Source organism: Pagrus pagrus (assembly GCF_965226575.1).
Source record: "Pagrus pagrus genome assembly, chromosome: 4".
In the NCBI taxonomy this organism is placed as follows: Eukaryota; Metazoa; Chordata; class Actinopteri; order Spariformes; family Sparidae; genus Pagrus; species Pagrus pagrus.
The window spans coordinates 5,853,532-5,875,519 of NC_140188.1; the positions used below are offsets into that span (position 1 = coordinate 5,853,532).

Here is a 21,988-nt window from a genome sequence, read left to right on the forward strand (position 1 = left end):
CACTGTGTGGCTCTGTTTGTGCAGAACAAACTTGGTCTGGCACTGAGGGTTTGTTTTGTAAAAGCAGGCATGTTAGAGGGTGGTACTGAGATTAAGTATTAATGAGTGAATAAAGGAATGAATGAATGATTGGACATCACCCATCCCTCAAAGAATTATTCAGACCCAGTGACTAACAACAAACCAGACATTTGGGCCACTATCATCTAGCAGCACAGTACATCAACATCATCCTTACATGAATATAACATTATCCAAGTGTGCGACCTCCCCCAGATAATAGTGATAGATAAAGCGATATCCCACAACAACAACAAAAAAACAGCTCATGTACACGGACACCAACACAGCCCCCTAAGCACTACACACAAATCCAAACAAAACAAAAGCTGCCTGCCTCCATTTCTACCAAACACTGTATATTTGATCCAGTTCATAAATCAATAGTTCACAGTCCGTCCCAAACTTCAGGGAGATCATCAGAAAAAGCAAAAAAACATTAACAAAAAGGTATTCAATTAAAGCTCTCAATACTCAAGGATATGAGTAAAGTTTATTAAGTATAGCACCTTTCACAGAGCAGAGCAAGTGTAGAAGTTCTTCACAGACATAAAATCTATAAAAACAGTAAAAATAAACCAACAATAAAATATAAGCAGAAAAAAATCACAAATGCTAGACAGCATGAGGCAGACAAAAGGCAGCTTGAATAAATGAGTCTCAGCTGCTTCTTAAAGGAAAACTCCACAGTTTTAGACATTAAAGTGTGTTTACAGGTCTTGGGGGAGTACTACTTCATATGTGGAAAAAGTAGTATAAAGCATTTTGTGGCTCCAGAGGAAGCTTCATGCAATCTGATGGATTGTCTCTGGTGAAGTCACTCAGTGGCTAACTTGCATTGTGGGTGATGTAGGCACCAGGTTGAAAAGGAAGAAGAATGTGTGGAATAACGAAGGATATATCTCCAGTTCTTCTGTATCGGTTCCGATCATTGAGTCCAATAGTTTTATGGTAATGCAATACTAGACTAGTGGACTGGATTTCAAAACCTGGCACTTATGCAGTAGTACTCCCCAAGACTTAACAGACTTGAATACGTACAATTGGTGGAGTTTCCCTTTAATGGCATGAAAAGAGACTGCAGAATGCAAGCTTACAGAAAGAGTGTCCCACAGTGTCAGAGCCACAGTAACCTTCTGCTTTCGGTCAAGTGCGAGGGACAACCGGTAAGCTCCGGTTACAGGACTGAAGTGACCGACGGACAGAGGTGTAAACATGCAGGTGCCTGACCATTCAGGGCTTATATGTGAAAAAAAAAAGCAAAGAAGTGGGTGTGACGTGAGTCCTCCTGCTGGACCTGATCAATAGTCATGCAGCAGTGCTATGGACCATTTGTAGACGATCCAGAGGCAGGTTAGAAGGGAATTGCAGTTGTCTCGCCAGGATTTTATAGAAGCGAGTGTACACGAGAGGTGCCTCAAGGCAGGAATTACTTTAGTCTACATTCTTCAGCTGTGCATCTGATTTACCAAGTCTGATATGGAAATGAGAGCAGCTGCAGGTTTACAGTCATAGGTTTTGTAACCACCTGAGACGTTTTCATTAGGACTCCATGAAGGAGCAGACTACAAACTTCTTACAGCCACTTTTCTCAGTTTAAAAAAATAACTCTCTAAATGGCGAGCGCAGGTGAGATAAACACACACAAGTTCAAAAGCACAGATATGCTGTACCTCTGCTTGACTCTGCATTGTACAGAGGTATTACAGTGGTAGCTGCTAAAACACAGGCTTGTCCTATAGATGTTAATATATGGCTCAGATTTATGTGACTTAATGTGAACAATTCCCTCCTCTTGACATTCAAAGTGCAGCTAAATTTTATGACGGAAAGAGTTGCCCTTTAAAGTTGTGGGTCACCTCTGTGCAGGCCATGTAGCTTTATGGAATATTGTGTCATCCTAATCAATCTGACAAGCATAAAGGCACCGCTCATAAATTCACTTCGCCTTTAAAGCATGTTTTTTTTTTTTTCCAAAGCTCTGATCCTTGTAAATGATTTAATTGCCGTAGATGATGCATGGCCTGTAACACCCGTGTCGGTCTCAACTAGTAATGTCTGGTTAATTTAGCAATGATGCAGAGCTTGAGAATATTTTCTCCAGGAAGGAAATTAGATTTACTTTTAATTCAGTGCATCATTTTATGCAAACTTCATCCTTTTTTGGGATCCCTGATCAACACACCTAGACATGCAAAAATATTAACGCAGTGTAGAATGTGCATGTGCTGTTCCTGGTTTTAAAGGCTGCATTACAGTAAAGTGAGTCATCTTTTGAATTAACCAGACAGTTTTATACTTTTATATGTATATGTACATTACTGATAATTCTTTATCAAAAATCTCATTGTGTTCTTATTTTGTGAAAGTACCAATAGTCATCCCTACAATATTCTCACAATATTGATATTCTGGTATTTGGTAAAAAATATCTGTGTCTATATGATATATGAGTTTGTCACCAGGGCAGCATTAGGGACTCCTGGCCTATGATGGAGCCAGAGAAGAGCGTGAAAGGATTATATGAATGTGTTGCTGTTATACTGCTGTTAATCTCAGTCGGTGTGAGTTGTGGTCTCTGTCTGAACAAACAAACCATTTGCTAACAATTTGTTTGAAAATGTGTTTGTGAGACACATCATTTTCTTGAGTGGTGCTCAAGCTGTTGTGCTGGTAATGCTTATCCAGTTCTTTTTCCATTTCATCTCAATCACAAGGCAGTGCTGTCACTGTTACTGACCCGATTTACAAAGACAGCAAAGGAACGTACATTTCTGTGGCAACTTTTTTAGATTTAAACACATTTCTCAGCTCGTCCTGGATGCAGAAACAGGATGTGACACACTCCCCACTAAACACGGTGTGACACAGGGCTGGTTGGCTCTCACTGTCCCTGGTGCCTCAAACTAGCTCTGGCATATGGTTGTGACTTTGTCTTTCTGGTGTAGTGGTGGTCATTTGATGGCTGTCGAGGATGATCAGAGCAGATTTGAGCACACCAAGTTACATCCAAAAAACAGCCTTTTTGTTTTTTAGTGCATATTTTGTGGTCAGAAATCTCGATGGCATAAAGAAGGAACGCTGCTTTGAAGCTCGATGTGTTTATGCCATTTGTATGCACAAACACGGAAAGAAGACAAATACATATTAATGCAGGTTTTGGCAGGTTTTTTTTTTATAAAAGTGTTTAATTTCAAAGGGTTTAAAGACACAAAAACAAATCAAGATGACAAGCAGACACAACTGAGGTGATAACAAATTAAATAGTAGCACAGCTTAGTATGACGAAAACTGTAAGACAACAGCGTGCATTATTGCAGAGTAGTAGAAATAAATAAATAATAAATCAAAGCAGCAATGACTGGTCACAGACACTATAGGATGCAGTGCTTCATTCAGCTGTGATAGATTTAATAAGTAAAAACCTATTCATAGCACACTCGCCCTCCCTCATACTATACCCCTCTATACTTGCTTGAAATGCACCGTGTTTGCATCATCTCCTTTCTCTTCACCTAGTGCTCTTCTGTCTCATTAGATCACAGGAATATGAGAATAAAATGCCTCTGATCCCTGCACTTTGAACTGCTGGTTGATTTTAACGTTGGTGAAGCAGGAAGTAAAGCGTATTCTCCACTTGCACAGTCTCTTGGGATACAAGTGCCAGCGATGTTCCTAATGTCATATGTAAATGTAGTATTTTTAAAATACCTGTGATATGAAAAATGTCTTTTTGATGTAGTTTTCCATGAAAACGATAGCGGGTGGTGTTTTTATTTTGAAGTGAAATAACCTTTTTTTTTTATTCACTGCTCCTATAAATGAATTGCAAACTGCTAATGACTCACCTCACTTGGGGGTGTAAAACTGTGATTGACATTGCTTAATAAGCTCTGTAGCTACTGTGCACAATTTCAAGCTCATTTAGAGAAACAGGAAGTGTGTACCAAGCTCTGTGATTATTAGGCAGGTTGCCAGGTCCCTGACTTACACCAAGCATATTTCTGTGTCTCAATTTCCAGGACTGTTCTCATTCACAGTTTTCACAACATTGCCACCTTGGCATAAATTGATCTCCATCATGAAAAATTAAAAATGCTCTTTTAATGTAGTCTAGGCCACATAAACATTAAAAATTTGCAGTAATTGCCCTTATTCCACCGTAGTCATTTAAACTTCCATAAAACTGGAGATCAGAAACTCATGCACAGCACCTACGTGAATAATCAATTAATCATTTCAGTAATTTTTCAAGCTAAAATGTCAAACATTTGCTGGTTCCACCTTCTTAAACAAAGGATTTTCTTGGATTTTATCGTTTATGATGGTCTTTGGGTTTTGGACCGCTGGTTGGACAAAGGAATCAAATCGGTTAATTGTGAAAAAAATCGGCAGATTTTATCGATGATAAAAATAACATTGGTTGCAGCCCTGGAATCACGATGAACAGTAGACAGAGTTTGGAAAGTGGGAAACCTTCATCATTTGACAGATTCATAACTGAAAAACAAAGAAAGCATTTTTCCAGAATACTGTATGTGGTTAACTACGCTTCAGCTGTCAGAGCTGCTAAGGTAGCCAAGTTCTGTGGGCTTCTTTCCATTATATAATTTGTTTCCCAGCCTGCTACTGCTACTGTATGTCATAACTCTGATTGGAATAAGTTGAGAAAATACTGTGATTGGTTGTTCGTATTGGAATTTTTTTAAACATCAAGTGAAGTTGGCTTTAAAATATCAGAAATACAGAGGCCTCCAGATTGAGTCCACATTTTGCTAACACTAAAAGGACCCAGCGCATTAATTCATATGATGACATAACTGAGCAAACACTAACTACACCCTGCATACCCTATAATTTTGCGGATATCAAAGAACTAGGATCAGCATCTTGTAAGATCATGTTTAGACATGTTCATGTTTTATAAAGTAAATAATGTCAGATCTGTCTTTCAATCATGAGCTTATTGTTGCACCAACCTAAAATGCAACCTTTTCTAAAGCGCATTGAATAATAGCCCATTCGATGCTGCCAAACAGGTAACTTGTATATTGTTCTACAGCTATTAAACCATTCATGTTTTACTGTATAGCGCGATCTTTGGAGATAATATTCTATCCACACAGTGTTCATTAGATTTGCTAAAGATGCAGGGAAGCTCAGCAGAGTCACAACAGAGAGGCGACAAAGTAACTTTTGTGTAGACGGTTGTTTTATCTATTTCCCCTCTGATATTTATTCTGAAGTGGAAAGAAGAGTTAGTTCTCCAGGTTCAGATTTTTACCTGCTTTGTGTGCTGGTTTCTGACAGCTGTATCAGTGAAAGTTATTATTGCATTTCCAAGCAGCAGACGGTGTGTCTCATATTGAGGTATAAAGATACAAAATCAAGGATGACAGCATACAGACTACAACGTAGAGCTGAGGTATGTGTGATTGTCAGGGGAGACAGGTGCCAAACACACATATTCAGCTGTCAGTCCTTGACTCAAATATTGTTCAAGTTATGAAAAGCCTATTTTGTCAGAACACTTTTCACTGAACACCCCTTTTTTCTTAAAAAGATAAATAAAAATCTATTGACTGTCACATGAGAGAGCACCAAGTGGAAATTCCTTGAATGTTTTCTTCCGGATCGGTGCTGTCGTAGTGTCGACATCTGGCTGGTGCTGATGACCAGAAGGTTCCATTCTGGTCTTTGTGTAATTTGAAGGCAGTTGGTCTCAGAACTCAATTAGTGCACCTCAAACCAACACATGTTCACCAAATGTACAAAATTCTTCTTAACAAGGGACGCACACTACCCTCAAAACATGAAATATTGTGCATTATACCAGTTGAGACTTGATTCTCTGCTATACTTAAGCCACAATAGTTGCCAGATGGTGTTTCTATTTGTAAGGTTTGTTAGTGCTAATAGATTACGGCAGACAGATGTGGCAGTCATAACCATGTATTGGCAAAAAGAAACTTGTCACACTGAGGGGGTGCAAACTTTCAGTAGCAGATCTTGACATAAAACCCCCATCCCCCCCTTATTCCCATTTCACATCTGGACTGAATCTGTGGACTAAAAATAGAAGGGCACAGACAGATAAGAATCACTAAAACCCAGACATTTCAAAGCAAATGGAAAGGAAACCTGTTCGTCTCAAATCGAGCGCTCTGTCCTTTGTGGAATGTTAACTAGCATCCTGTATATCAAAGGTGCGTCTGCTGCACAGGATAGACTCCAACCAGTGGCACAATTTCTGCAGGCCTTGTCAAGCTTGACACGTTTTATTGTCTGTTGGCTTGGCAGGTGGCCAGGCCTGAAATCTACTTGCTTGTGCACTTTGTGATTGGCTTACCAACTACCCAAGTGTGTTATTCCATGGGAAGACTTCCCATATACTATCTTTTTACAAAGATTCCTGGTATAATTCCCCTGCTGATAACCCTTTCAGCAGCATAAAAAGAGTGAAAGTGGTTCAAGTTCTGCATGGATTGAGAAGGTTCAGCACTGCTGAGCATGGATGGCATTTAGGAGTGGAAGGGCAGTGCCCCGATGTTGTGGCTGTTGGAGTGATGATCATAACCCCCGGGGAGGAAGCCTTTCATGGCTGCAGTGGAAGACGGATTGTGTTTTCCTGTCGTTGTTATTGTTGTTTTTTCATTGAAAGCAAACCAAAAAAATCAGGTGTAGCAATCTAAAAGGCTGTAAAGCTGTATTCAAATTAGAAATGTGAATAAATAAAATTACATAAATAAAAAGTAAAAGCATGAACATTTATGGAAAAAACATTCAGATTCTTCAAGGAAATGGTCAGTGTCAGGTTATCGATATTTCCAGTGGTGTGCCTTTTTTCTTATTCCCTGCGATACTCTTGTAATGTGATCTTGTTTCATTGAAAGAGTAGCTGGGGAACCAGACAAATCTGCAAGCTCATGTTTCATTTGCTCTGACAGATGCATCTGGCCCCTGTACCATTCATACAGATTTCCAGCCAACCGGGTGTATTCTGGCCAGTCACAACCATTTATCTACAGTAGGTGGGTTTGAAGTAGAAGTGTTCCCTTGTATGATGGTGTCACAGTTCCTGGGTTGTTTATTTAGGTGAGAAATAACATAATTGCTAAAGCTTCAATGACATACCGATATAGATATTTAGATATACTGTACAAGGCCCTAATGTAAGAGTTTGTTCTGACTTTTGTGAGGAAAGGGCACTACTGACTGACCGCTTGAACAGGTGACTCAAAGAAAAAGTTTTAAGGAAGCAGTTATTTCAAGATAAAGTTTTATCTTTTCCTAAACCTAACCAAGTACTGTTGGTGCCTAAATTTAAAAGTGTAACCACCATGTTTCTAATTGCCAACTTGACCATGGAAAGACACCATGTTTTCATGGGTAGCCAAGGCCAAACAAAACAGTGAAATGGTGGAGCGGCTGGCTTATTACACTGTTTACCTTGATGCTAGGTTGCTGGACAGAAGCTTGCTGGTAGTTGTAGTGTTGACATGATGGAATTATAACAAAGCCAATACAAACAAAGCAGCAGGCTGCGATTCACGCTGCTCTTTACATTAACGTTAGTAGTAAACTGGTTCAGTGAGACTTAACAAGCTCACATTTTATCTGTGCTTCGCGTGTTTTGCTCTAATTGGTTGTAGGTATATCTAATTGCATCCAGAGGCATTTTTGGTCCGTGTCGATAATGTCCCTTGGAAATTGCTAATTGGTATAGCTATGCCAGGCTACTATAAGAGGTTACCATGTTAGATTTACACATCTGGACGTGTTCAGAGTATTTATTTATTTATTGCACGTTCAACTATTTGTAAATATGAACAAAATGATGGATGTCATTTATGACGGATGGAAAAATATTTGTGTTCAATGCACTCTCAGCTCATTAGTGACTCTAATAAATAGGAATGACATTCAGTCACTATTGGATCTCATTCTTCCTCATTTATGTTAGAGAAAAACAAGTTGGGAAAGCATTAGAGCTTCAGCGCTATCTCTGAAATTCTAGACAGCGTGGTAATATTCAACAAGCTATAGCATCCTTATTTTTCTCTCAGTAATATGTGCAAGATAAATCTTGTAATTCCAGTCTCCTTTTCCTGCTCTACTGTGAGATGAACAACAGTCCCTTAAGTGCTGATTTTCTTCAGTACACTGCATTTATTTCCCACGTTGAAAGTTTTCCTTTGGTTTACATTTCCTTCAGCAGCCTTCAACACATACAATTGCACATAATTTGTCTATGCCACGGAACTGAAACCAAATGGTAAAAAGTGTCTCTGTCTGGCATGAGGCATATGCTGCTGCTGTTTTCTCAGGATTTAACAGTACAGTAACTCCGCTCTGTGGGTAACTTGTGTGCTGGCCTGTGAACTGAGGAATGTCCCGTTGACCCTGAAACAACAGTGTGAAATAAAGGCAGTCATTGTTCTTAGCAACATCCGTGGTGGCTTGTTTAATGAAAGTCTGAAAAGTATTTGGAACAGACAGTATCAAACCTTTGTGCTATCCCTCCCACAGATAAAATTAACCTTGGCTAGCATGAGCTATCATGAGATATCACTGTGTATATCATTATTCACCTCAATCACAGACATTCGTACACTGAAAACATTAAACTTAATGAGATATAATGTGGTATATATTAAACATGTTTACATTATTGTTACTTTTTAAGAAATACTGGCCAGCGTGCAAGATATACATGTAAACTGAAATTCAGTCTAACAATACATAAATGTGAGTTTATACATATGAGTATGTACATCTAAATTACATTACATTGACTTACATGTAGTGTTTGTTATGTCAATCTAGGCTCTGAGGTTTTTTTAAAGTAAAGAGTCTAATTCATGTGTAACTCTCACTTCATGCAAAAAGAATTTGTTAAAAATGAAAAGCCCCTCAGGCAAGGGCTTAGGTTTCATCTCGACTGTGTTATGGACACAACAACCACCCCCAAAATGTCTTTCAAAGGTTATATTTGCTGTACATATTAATACCAATTTTAATGCTGATGCTTGCCGATAATACCAAACTATAATTCATAATTAGGACCTCACATAAAACCCTGAAGATGCACCTTTTTCCTCATCCTCCTGCTCTACTTCTCCAGCCTCCTGCTGTGTTTGCTGCAGACAAAATATTTCATTAATGGTGACATTTTCATGGGATATCTTGGCTGAAATTCAAATCACATGATGATAAAAACCACCCATTTTGTAGTTACTCATGCCAGCAACCTTACCGCTAGTCTACAGATGACAGAAGCCAGGGTTAGTCTGCCAGTTAATGTTTCTTCACATGTTTAACTAAAACCAGTTGACAGTTAGTTAGGTAGTTACTAGGTTTTCATTTCAAATCAACCAATCAAATTCTAGCATATGCCTACAGTGGTGGTCGTAGCCTCTGGGAGTGCACATCATGATCATCTAATATGACTTCACTCCAAACTTAATGCGAACCACTTCGCTCCAATATTGGTAGACTTATGACCCTGCCATCCGATTTCAAACCATTGCTCTCAACCTCAGGCAAAGAAGAAAACACCTTCTGTCTTACAGATTTCCTGGCGGACCAAACTTAATACAACAAAGCAAGTCATATTGACTCAGTGCGTTCCTGATGTATCCCCAAAATCACATGTTGGCTGAGACAAACCATTAAAACAAACCTCACTGGAGCTGATGAATGCAACTGTGTTAAGTCTGTTCATGCTGCACTGCAGTGACTCCTTTTCTTCTTGCAGCTCTCGCTGTCTTTCTGCTTTCTGCTTTTTACGTGTCACTTCAGGATGGCGAGGTCACAGATTCCTCTGATGGAAGGCAGTTTCTCTTCTGATGCGAACCGTCAGTCTGAAGGCAGCTGTTTCTTCGAAAGTGTGGAAAGGAAAAAGGCATTTAGGCAGTCACTAGCAGAGGCTGTTTGCTGACATAATGTATTTCCTGTCACTCGTCTGTGCTAAGGAGGGACTGGATCCCACAGAGCCGGGCGTGCTGAAATACTTCTCCCAGGCGAGAGTTTTTATGTTCCGATATATCAGCCTGAAGGTTCACCAGGCATACATTAATTAATACATGAAATATGGTGCTTAAATATCTATGTTACTTCAGCAGACAAATTATCTCGCTCACTCAGGGTTCTCAGTAAACTCCGCCTGCCAGCTTTACTAACTTACTGACAGCTAGCTACATTTTTTAGGATCCAATTTAATTTTTTACGATGACAGTTGGGTTGGTGTTGTAAATGTTTAGTTTCAGTGCAGTGGAAATGCATTTGGAGGACAGATGTACTTTTGCAATAGCTCCTTCCAAATTGACAGACACCTGACTGACAGCACAGCTTCCTGTTGTGACACACATGTGTCATGTGTAAATAATGATACTATTTTTAAGTTGCTGTCATTTGCTCCTGCTGTGTACACACTCAATGTGATGTGCTTCAAGGTTATCTGCTCAGAACAACAAAGGTTTCACTACGAGACAACCAAAAATAATTTTTGTACTGTTGTTGACAAAATACATGAACACAGGATTACAAAGCAGGGTAGTCAACATGTCAAAAGAAAATGGCTTTAAAAGGGCTGTAAAAGTGTGGTGTTTTGTGATTCAAATGCAAACAGAACCACCTAATCACCAAAAAAAAGAACACAGAGTTGGAATCTTCAAAATTATTGCCAGGTGTAAAAGGCTACGATTACAATTTAAACTATCCTGTATCATGCCGAATCATGTAATAGATCCGCTGGTCCACCATGTCACTGTCACTATATTTGTCACGATTATCCTGGACAAAATAATTGCTATTCACAATATTATTCCAATAATCCTCAAGGTATGATTACAACTCCTAAAATCCTACTTTTTATTGCCATACAGATACAAAGATATTTTTTAGTGAATTAAATTTTTTGTGAAGAAGAACTTAACAATCGTTAATAAGGTAACCATAAATCATAAGGAAATGATGGGCATCTCATCTCCCTGTTGTTCTTTAGTTTGGCATCCATAGTGTGATACAAGAGGCAAGCTGAGCCTCTTGGATTTTAGAATAACTGGAAAGATGTAGGCCCCCTCTGTGGCAGTTCAAAATAAATCAAGCTATTTATGATTATCCTGATAGTGGAAATTTGTTGATTTTTTTCGATATGCAACGAAAATCTTATATCCCCATCCCTATTACCCATCCCTATTGGGTTTAGGCACCAAAACTGCTTAATTAATTTGCCACTGACTATTGGCTGTTTACCTCTGCTCTCCTAGCCAAAGGTCCTACAACTGTCCTACCTATTATTCCCGACTTCCTCATTAGGCAGACGCTCTGTGCTTTGCTCCCAACATTGTCGCCCCCTGCTCTTTTAGCTGGTGGGTCTATGACAGACTTTGGTGTGAGACTGGACTGAACCCACTGAGGTGCTGCACCTGGATACTAATGCACTTATTACAATCTCTGAATCAAAGTGCGAGACAAACTTAACATTTGAACACTTAGTTCATTTATTGTCCTGGTGACTTCATCGTGTCCATTAAAGTAAACAAACAGTAACATCCAGAACCTTGAGTAACAACTGCAGCAACAGGTTGCCTCAGTAGTCAAGAACTGTTTACCCTCCAGGGGGAACATCTAAGAAAAAGATTGGTTCCTGTTGCATAGAGCTGAGAGCTAACATTAGACATCATCTTACTTTAAAGAAATAGATCATTTAATGAAAAGTTAGCTACGTGGTTTTAGCTAGATCAGTCGACAAACCCTAAAATTATGATTTTCATGCCTCAAACTTTGGTACTTAAAGTCTGTGTTGACAGATCATTGCATACCACGGTTCGTCATTCGAAGCAGCAGCCTAATACACAAGGATAAACACATACATAACCACTCTACAGCAGCCTTAAACTGTGGTATCAACAAGCATTACAGTATATCAGAGGCAACCAAACTGTACTTTAAACAAACAACAGAAAATCCTCATGGGACCGGCACGCCAGCTACTGTCTCCACTTCAGCGGCGGCTGCTTCATATCCTTGCTTAACAGCTTACTCTCCGATGAAATGTGTAGGGCAAATGTGTCACATCTCCTCTCACACTGCTCTGTGACTCTGTCTGCAGAAGGTTTGTTTTTATTTCATAGCTCATAAAAAGTTGGGGGAGGATGACTTTTCAGCTTGCTGCAGGTGCCAGTGCTGCACCAGATAAAGATTTAGCTCTGCAATGAGATTGTTACCCCCGCCGCACACACACACACACACACACACACACACACACACTCCTCCGTCCAAAACAATCTGCAGACAGAAGTGACTGAAGCACACAGCTATTGCACTCCCCTCTTTCAATAAAGGTCATATCACACCGTCAGCATGAAATGGGATGTTTCATTCTGTCATGATGATGAGAGCAATAATGTTTATTATGCATTAAGCACATTAATTAGGTTGTGGGGGCTTTGCTTACACCTACTTTAATTAGTTAGGGTAATTCCTTTTGGTTGCCGCTGCTGTCATTGTGGTTATTGGTGCAAGTGTTGCTGATAGTTTTATTTGATGCTGCCGGCTATCATTAGCTGTAATACAACTCAAGGCAAAGATGTGCAGATGTCCGACACTCAGACCGCCTTTGTCACGTAAGGAAAACAAACCCATGTTTTCCCATTCTGAAGCTTTACCAGCAGAACTTATTAACATCCCTCTGCTACACGTGTCTCACTGATGGATTTAGACAGTTAATAAATTGACACAAATTTTCATTTGAATCAGCTACATTTCAGTCCCGAAGGACATTTGATCATTCACACATGGCAGCTAAACTTAGGTGAGGACCTAATGGGAAGATGTAATCACTTCCAAGAATGAAGGCCACTCACAGTATGCATAGTTAAATCAATGATTTAATATTTATCACCTAGAGACCTCTTTATGGTCTCAAGGTGGAAACATGGACAGTGTTCATGAGAATATTCTTGATTAATTTAACAGGAGAACAGAATTACAAAGCAGGCACTTTTAGCACTAAAGGTATATTAAGTGAGATTTCTGCATCAGAATGTCTATTATGACTCGACCTTTGTTATATATGTTGTTGAGTTTTATACTTACATTTCCCAAATGTTTCCAACAATGTTCAAACCCAAAGAAATCTGCAGTTTTACTAAAGGTAATGTTGCGATTCATTTGGTCGCTTGTTGCTAATACTTATGGGACAGAGTTGGAGATAATAGTGTGTTCACCTCCAGCGAAGTAAGTTTGAACGTTGGATCATTTGTGTATATTTGTGTTACTCATGCAGTGTTTACTCGCCCCAAAAAAACAGATTACTTTACTGTACATTTAGCCCAAAGATAGTGAGCAACGGCAGGCAGCGAGGATGTGTGTGTCTGTATGTTTGAATTAAGTTGAGGCTCTCACTAAACTCAGCACTCACCAGAGCCCCGTCCTCCCTGTCCTTCTCCCCCTCTCTTCTCAGTAACATTGTGTTCATGTAAAGTAAAGTACATTTCCCTTCCAGCTCCAGTCGCCAGTCAACGTTACAGATCATAAACCGTAGCCCCACAATGGAGGTCACCTCCACAGATCTCTGCTGCAGTCAGGTTGATAAGCAGGAGTGAAGATAAATCCACTTTCTTAACCCAGAAATTAAAAAGTAATCTCTGAGCTCTCCTCCCGTCGATTAAGGGCTCCAGATCAGAGCAGAAACCCGATGAGAGTGTGTGGATTTATTCCTCCAGAAGGTCTGGCTATGCACCTGACTCTCTCCTCCAGAGCTGGGTGGCTCTGAGCAGCTGAGGGATCTCATACAACACTATACACTACTAAAACTACTATATTGTACATTTAAAGTAAACTTAGACTTCAGTATACTTGTGGTGTTTTGAATGCTCTGAGATCAATAACTTGTTTAGCATCAGACTAAAGAAATTGCAGTTTTGTCTCTGCAGAGGCTTTATATTTTCCACTTGTACAAACCACATATCAAAACAAATCAATACTTGTCAAAAGCCTGGTTGTTCCTATAAATACACCATAGAAACGGTTGTGTTACATACAGAAAATAATGGGATATATTGAAATTAAATGTCATCGGTTCATGTGAATCAGAATTCTTAATTTATTGTACCTTAGAAATGTCAGTGAATTTTTCACCTTTCTCTGTTAGAGGCTTTTACAAAATTGTCATGGCAGATTTTAACTGGCGAGCACAGAACGATTAAACACCCACTTGTCAAAGCCGAGTTGCCTTTTTCCACAACACTCTTCACTGCCCGAATCCACGTTTGCCTGGATATTGTATGCGAGAGTGAACAACAACAAAAAAAATGTGCTTTTTCATCTGAACGATAGTGCAACATGGTGAGCAAGCAAGCTTTTATGACGCCTCCTCAACCAGCAAAGAATGGCAGGAGTGGTGTGCATGCATGTGTTTGTGCGTATTGATGTACAAAGAGATTCAGTTGATTTGCACTGCAGAGCCAGGGCTTCAGGTGGATTAGGCTGCCTGTTTATTGTGAGGACGTTGTCAAAACGGAACGGGCAAAAAGACTATAAATGATATTTATCACCCAGTTATAGACTCACATACTGTAACCAGGGAATTAAAGCAGTTAAATGCCACAATGATTATAACCTATAGGCATATGAGAAGAGAAAAACACAAACAGGTCACCAGGAATTAATGTGACAATCTGCAGTAATGTATACTGCAACTGAAAGCCATTCCAATAGATCTGAAACACAATATTCTTTACAATGTAAACATTTGCAAAATAAACAACATGGATGGAGCCTCGTGAACTAATGAATGCTATGGTAACAAAAGCTTACCTGTGAGATGGTCATCTGTAGGCTTCTCTGTGAGTTATGCTTATGTATGTACTGTTTGAATAGATATTGTCAAACAGAATATAGATGTGTTTGAAAAAGCTCTGAATGAAAGGTGTACGAAAGGTGAATAAATCCATCATTTAATTCAATGGATGGATGAGGTAGACACTCGTTATGTCCAAACTTTTTCAAGGGGACATTCACATTAAAAATTCGAAAGATATTTTTTTGACAGGTGTCAAAGGCAAAATTCAATTGGTACACTTTGTTCTATTCAATTTGGCTCGGCTTTGGTGGCATTCTGCTCTGTCTCTGCGAATTAACCTTTAGAGCGAGACTTTTGATCCTCTTGATATTTGGACTGGTAAAAGCAGGAGCAAGGGAAATACAGCACATTGACATTCCTCCCCCTATCTGGTAATGAAATTGCTTAGCGCTATTGCATCCTTTCAAGCATCACACTGTGCTCGCTCATATGGATTTAATCCTGTTTTGAGAGGCTGTTGCTGAGGGCATTCGGCACAATGCCAGCTTGAAAGTAATAGGTTGAGTTTAAATAAGTTGGCCTCCTTCAAGAATAATTATCTGAATCAGCTTATTGGAAATTAATAATCAAAACTAATCTGAGGTTTTGAGCATTTTAAATCCTGACATGCTGATTATCTCTCGTCTATATTCTGCACTGGTTTGGATATTAATGGGTTTGGATGTAATGTGCACTGATTGTGACTGGGGCTGCAATAAATGATTATTTTCATTGTTGATTCATTTGTTGATTTATCAATTAGTTGTTTGGTCTATAAAATTCATAGTGTCAACCTGACATAGAGTAAAGGAACCAGAAAATATTCACATTTAAGAAGCGAGAATCAGAGAATTTCTCAATTTCTTATTATGATCGATTATTGCTTGAGTATTCAATTATCAAAATAATTGATTAATTGTTGCAGCTCTAATTGCCACTTCAAGTTACCACACTGTTAATCTTTTGTAATGAACAATTGGTATGTTCTTATTCCATTTCAGTGTAAATTTAAGTCAGATTTTGGTCCTAAAACATCCATCTGTCATACAAAGTCAGGTTCCAGGTACTAGTAATAGTCTGAAATAAGATTTAACTCAACAACCAACCCAACAGAAATCCAGATACGAACTAGAAAGATTTTTCTTCTTTCTTTCATTCAATTCTAAATATTGGACAATAATCCCCAAAGCTTACAGTGCCATTTATTTAATTGTGCTGTCCATTTAACTGAGAATGGAAAAAGCTGACGGCATTAGAAATCTACATTTAAAGCATGGTAATATTGCAGCCTCAATTAGACTGAAAGCGTAGGAGATAAGACAGAGGAAATGACATTATCACACTGGCAGAGTAGTATAATTCTCCCTGTTGACACAGTAGATAACATGATGACTTTGATATGACTGGAGGATTAGAAGAGCTAGATTTGATGTCCGCCAAACGTCCTCTACGCTCCTAATGGAGTTTCACTTGTAGCCAAATTGCTTTGGTTTATCTTACACAAGTGCTCTCTTCCATATGCTTTATCAATGCTTTTAAACCCATCTAGTGACTACCTCATCAGTCATACAGGTCTGAGCAAGCAACAGATTATGTATAATACTTTTCTTTACTGTCTTTTGAAAGTGCTCATTGACTGTTCAGTACACACCCTCTCGTGTGAAATTCAGTGCCATCCGGCAGTGCATGTGATGAAAGTGACACCTTATCTAAAATTGTTTCTACAGTGTAGGGAGAGAGAAGAGTGTCAACCTATGTGGCATCTTAGGGCTGTAATTAATAGTTCATTATTTAGTTTGATAAGTCAAATGATTGCATAATCCTACATACTTTGTAATTGTCAAAGTTACCAAAAACAAAAATATGACAGTCAATAAATCCATGAATACATTTACATGTGCTATGAGAGGAGCATGCAAGATAATATTTATACTGTATTTGCAAACAAATATTTGGTATTAATAAATTACAGTTATCAAAAGTAAACTAAATTAGTTGATCAATTAATCATTTCAGCATAACGATTATGCAGTGTTGCACCTGTCGGGTTATGGTCATGGTTCAAAATGATGATTCATGATTCATAATGTCCTAAATTTCAGTTTACTGTTCGCTTTTCAGTCAACTACGCATGTTTGGGAATCGCCAATTTATGTGCTGAACATCGGCATCGACCGATGCCTTGTTGACTGCTTTCAGCCTGTCGATAAATAAGCTGATGTTCACAGATGGCAGTGGCTGATGTTTATCTGATGTGTCACATCAGTGTGGCGCTGGCTCATTCCTGAACAACTGGCTCATGAAACCTGCCATCAGATTGTAAGGTTATGTAAGTACTAAAAAATTCTTGTAAAGCAGGTTTAAAAAGGCTTGTGAAGCAGTTACTTTTAAAAATAAGAATCTTTTTCATTTAAACAAAGGATATATTAAAGGTTGTTTCATGAATTTCTATGATCAAATGTAATGAAAGGCTGAATGATTTTAAAACTATTAATGGCAATAAAGGGGATTAAATGACAACAAAAACAAAATTACCAACAACAAAAAACGACATCGGCATCAGACCAGAATTTCACAGTCAGTACAGCCCTATAGAAAACAGCAAGACGGCAAATATTTACAGTTGTAATACAGTGTAACCACCTAGTGTGAACAAGATTATTTCAAGTGTGAAATGTCTGTCTGTATTTGAAGGACTTTGAATATCACGGTGTAATTAAAGTGCATTATTACAACAAAGCTACACATTTACACTACAAGCTTACAACATGTCACAGCAGTGCATGTAGGAAACACTGCGGGCTCGGGGAGATTGCAGCTTCTTTTGAAGTCACTCGTTCTGGTTGGCTGATGGAGCTGACAGGGTTATTTTGGGACAATGAAAATGCGCTGTGATTAATGGCTCAAAACAAAAACTCTATCCCGAGACGGTGTGTGTGTGTCTGTGTTCAGAGGACTGTAGCTGGAGAGCTGATAGTCCATCTGAGCCGACACCTCTAAATTAGTGCTGGTATCATAGATGTATTATAGAGCTCAGCCCTTAGTTTATCACATACACTCACCGCACAGAATAACACCTTAAATCAACCTAAGAGCCATGTCATTTGTGACATTGCCTCCTGTAGAGCAGCCCTCCGGTCTGATGTCATCTGATCTCAGTGGATGAAAGCCCATCCACGGGAAATTCAGAGGCACCTTAATAATGGCACTTTTCCGAAACGCTCACTCGCAGGGATTGAGCGCAGACTGTAATTGGCACAATATATCTCACCTTATCTGTTTCTGTCTGGAATGAGAAGGAAGAGGCTCCAGGAGAGACCTTTTACTCTGGTCATGACGCAGGAGAGGTCACCAATATGTGGAGACATACCTCAAACATTTAAATGCATTGCAGGCTGCAATTGTAAAGCTCCCTCCTCTGCCGTGCTGTGTCATATTTCAGCGAGGTTTGACAATGCTGGTGCTTCACATAAAAAAAGCTCCATTTTCTTCTATCTAGCAGAGCCATTGTTGAGTGCTCTATCTCCTATCTCTGTGATACTCATTTTCGGGTACCTCAGAGTAACACATTTTTCATTGTCGCTGGCTTAAGAGATATTAATGAATATGATTGCTCTATACTCCACTTGTGTTTGGACTCAATGTATCTGTATTTGACTTGGGTTGGATAATTTTCAGTGCTATTATTTCCTGTGTGTCATACACTTTTCTGGCACATTTGTAGATCAAGACCATTGTGATAAAACTGAATGACTACTGCTAGATTAAAGGTTTTTGTGATATTTTTCCTTCTAATAGTCATTTTAAATTATTCAAAAGGTGACAGAAGGTCAGTTTGCATCTTCCATTCTGATATCTGTCTGTATTTTTCTTTATTTTTTTACATCAGATTCAGAATGCAGATGATGTGTTGATTACCCCCCTGGAAAAGTTTCGGAAGGAGCAAATCGGTGCTGCAAAGGTAAGAGACCACCTACGCACACAATTAGCGATTGTAACAGCAAAGATATTCCATGTGTTCTGACACTCTCACCTCTCGTCTTCACCCCATTCATCTCACCCACAGTATGGAAATCATTAATTAAAAGAAACATGCGACACTGCAAAGAGAAGTGGCTGTCAGACTCGATATTAAAAGAAATTAAAAATGTGAGTTGATTTATGTTTATGTTAAGCTCCATATTGAACCAAGCAATTATCTGTCTTTTGCAAACAGTTTGACAGAAATTATATTTTACAAATTACATATTAGATTTGAAAATGCGATGTGATGAAATTCGCAATATGGTTTTTTGATAAAAAAATAAAATAGGAACGCTTTATGTTAAGGTCTTAAGACTCAGATAATAGATATATTATATTGCTTAATAACATTATGAGTCAATAATAGCCTCATAAACATGTTTATTTGTAGACATTTAGCTGTGTATGATAGTATTACAAGCACATTTATTGACCTTTCTCATTTAACTAGTATAACTACTTAACCTATCATGTCATTATTAAATCTTTACCAGATTTTCATGGTGTAGGCTGGAATCAAACCAGGGCCCCTGTAGTGAGGACTGTAAGCATCTAATTAGGACTTATAAGGGACTTATTACCTTACTAACGCTTTTGTTTTTAATATAAAATATAAAACCTTAATATAAAATATGTGACAGAACAGCATTATAAAGAAGTACTGTAGTGCTGCAAAGATGCCCTGGCCCACAAATCTTCTCCAGGTTTGTCTGGTACAGACTTCAACAAATCATGCAAGTCACCATCATCGTGCAGCCCTGATGAAAATGTGCGAGACCTGTCTGTCGCAGACTTCAGTAACACTGCTGTTCTCTCCTGACTTTGCTGCCTTTTTTAATGCATTAATAATCTGATTACTGTAAATTTACTATATTGGATTCACCATTTTTGTAATCAGATTACTGTAATCCTGTTACATGTAATGCATTCTTCCCTAATCTATTGGATACAGAGGATTGATATCAGTAGGGGTTCAGCAGAGTGTTGCTTGGAGGCATCCTGGTTCCACCATGGATATGTTGTTGAGCCCGAGTTGACTGCAAAGAACAGTGTGGGCTTGTTGCTACAAGCTATGCTTTCATTTCTGGCCAATGCAAAGGCATAAAATGAAAGCACAGCAGCTTGTTTGTGGTCATTCCCTGGGTGAGATCACACATGAACAAGCTCCTAGAACTCAAGCCTTTCCACAGATCTCCCACTGAGTTTCTGAGTCCACTGCTAACTCTTCACTGAACTCTGTGAATCATTTGCACATCTTTACATAGCCATAACCCCTGTGAGGGACATTCCAGCCTCAAATTCACACTCTCACCCAGCTTGATTTATTTTACTTGACTTGACAGCCACTGGATTGCAAAATAATTATTTTTTACTGTGCTTGACTTGTGTCTTCACAATCCAACCTGCAATGTAAAGGAACTATTTTTCTTCTCGATGCTGAAATGTGAACATCAATCACTCTCCTTTTTACTGGCCAGGCTAATAACCATTGTCACTTCACGTCTCAACCATCACATGTATCTACTGTAATGAAATAGCACATTTTGCTGCCATCTCTTTTCCTCACTCTCCCCTCCCCATCATGGTACTCAGTGTTATTGCACTGACTCTCCATGTTTATAAAATGGTTTCTTAAAAGCCACAACCCCTGTCACTCCCACTACCTCTTCTTTTCTCCGACCACTTCCTCCTAATGGCTCTCTCCTCCTACGGCCCATCCCCCACTAAACATTAGCCCAACTAGAGTGAGATAAAAGGCAGACATCACGAGTGGCTGAGCAACTTTCCACTCTTCCGAGAATCTGGAGAGATCTGCAGGCTGTCTGACCCTTCCAGTTACTGCGCTTCATGTCTGAGAACGTCAGATGGACAAACGGGGAGCTCTTGCCTTATTTGGCTATACTGCGAGTAATCCCACTGAGGTTACGTACCAGTGTAGCAGCTTCTTAGGCACAAGCACAACACTTCCATGGCCATAACACACCAGCAGATTGACTGCAGCACTACAGGACATATTAGGCACAGTCTGCTTCACACAAGGCTGAGTCAAATGTTTTGGAAAAAACTTCAAACTTTGCACAGTTTATAAAAAAATACAAATCAAGAAAGCCACAAGAGTTGAAACTCTCATGTATTTTCACTGGAGCATGGACTGACCGTGTGTTGGCTGTAGAAGTGAAATTATGGCTTCACTTTTTTCTCAGTTTCAGATCCGTTTTTGCAAGCTGAAAGTTGGTAATGTCCCAGGACTAATACTTCAGAACTGAAATAAGGAATGAAAACCTGTCCAGGTTTCAGCGTTTATCTCCTGTTTTCTACCACCAACAGTCAGCTATTCTGTTCTGCTAACTGATCTCCTAAAACTTTAACCTCAACCTTATCCTTGGAGTCTCACATAGACCTTCTGTATTTCCTTTCTAAAACTTAAAACCATTGGAGGTAAATTGCCTAAAGCTGGCTCCACACTATGTGTGTGTATCTGTGTGTTTGTTGGTTGTCAGACTTGTTTAAGGCCTTGAAATTTGAACAAACCCCAGGGACACTATCTCAAGAAGGTACCAGGGGGTGTCCAACTGGTGGGTGGCATTCCTGCACTGTGAAATTGTGACAATATCAACATTAGGGGCACCGTAGGGGTCCCCCGCTAGCTGGGTGTGAAGAATCAGCGCAAACAGACCCAGATGGGAGTCAGATGGCCACTGATAATTTGAGCTGTCCTCATCCGACAAAGGCTGCACAGACATCAGATGATTCTTGGCTAGTTATGCCTCCAGAGGCAGAGATGACATTTGCATTCTTGCTATGAAATCTCAAAATATGCTAACCTACTTCCTGTGGAGTACGGGGATCAATTAAAAGTGGTTTGGGGACATGCTTGCCAGCTGTGGGTGACACTAAAATCTTTCAATCATACAAATGTGAACAGTTACCTTGATTAACCTTGGGATTTGGTAAGTGTGGGAAAATGACTGAAGCCTTTTCTGAACCACCTCTTTTAAATTAAAAGCTGGATCGGGTAAAAGCCATTTTTAGAAATAACTTTCAGTAGAATTAAAT

The 21,988-nt window shown here is 39.2% G+C and overlaps 1 protein-coding gene across 2 annotated transcripts in view; it reads left to right on the plus strand.

The window, feature by feature from the left end:
- Window positions 1-21,988, plus strand: part of arhgap42b (Rho GTPase activating protein 42b) — a 69,460-nt gene that overhangs the window by 25,358 nt on the left and 22,114 nt on the right. For both annotated transcript variants that reach the window (XM_084350282.1, XM_084350283.1), the window contains exon 4: window positions 18,798-18,869. In XM_084350282.1, the coding sequence (XP_084206408.1) occupies window positions 18,798-18,869 (72 nt within the window). The remainder of the gene's footprint in view (window positions 1-18,797; window positions 18,870-21,988) is intronic.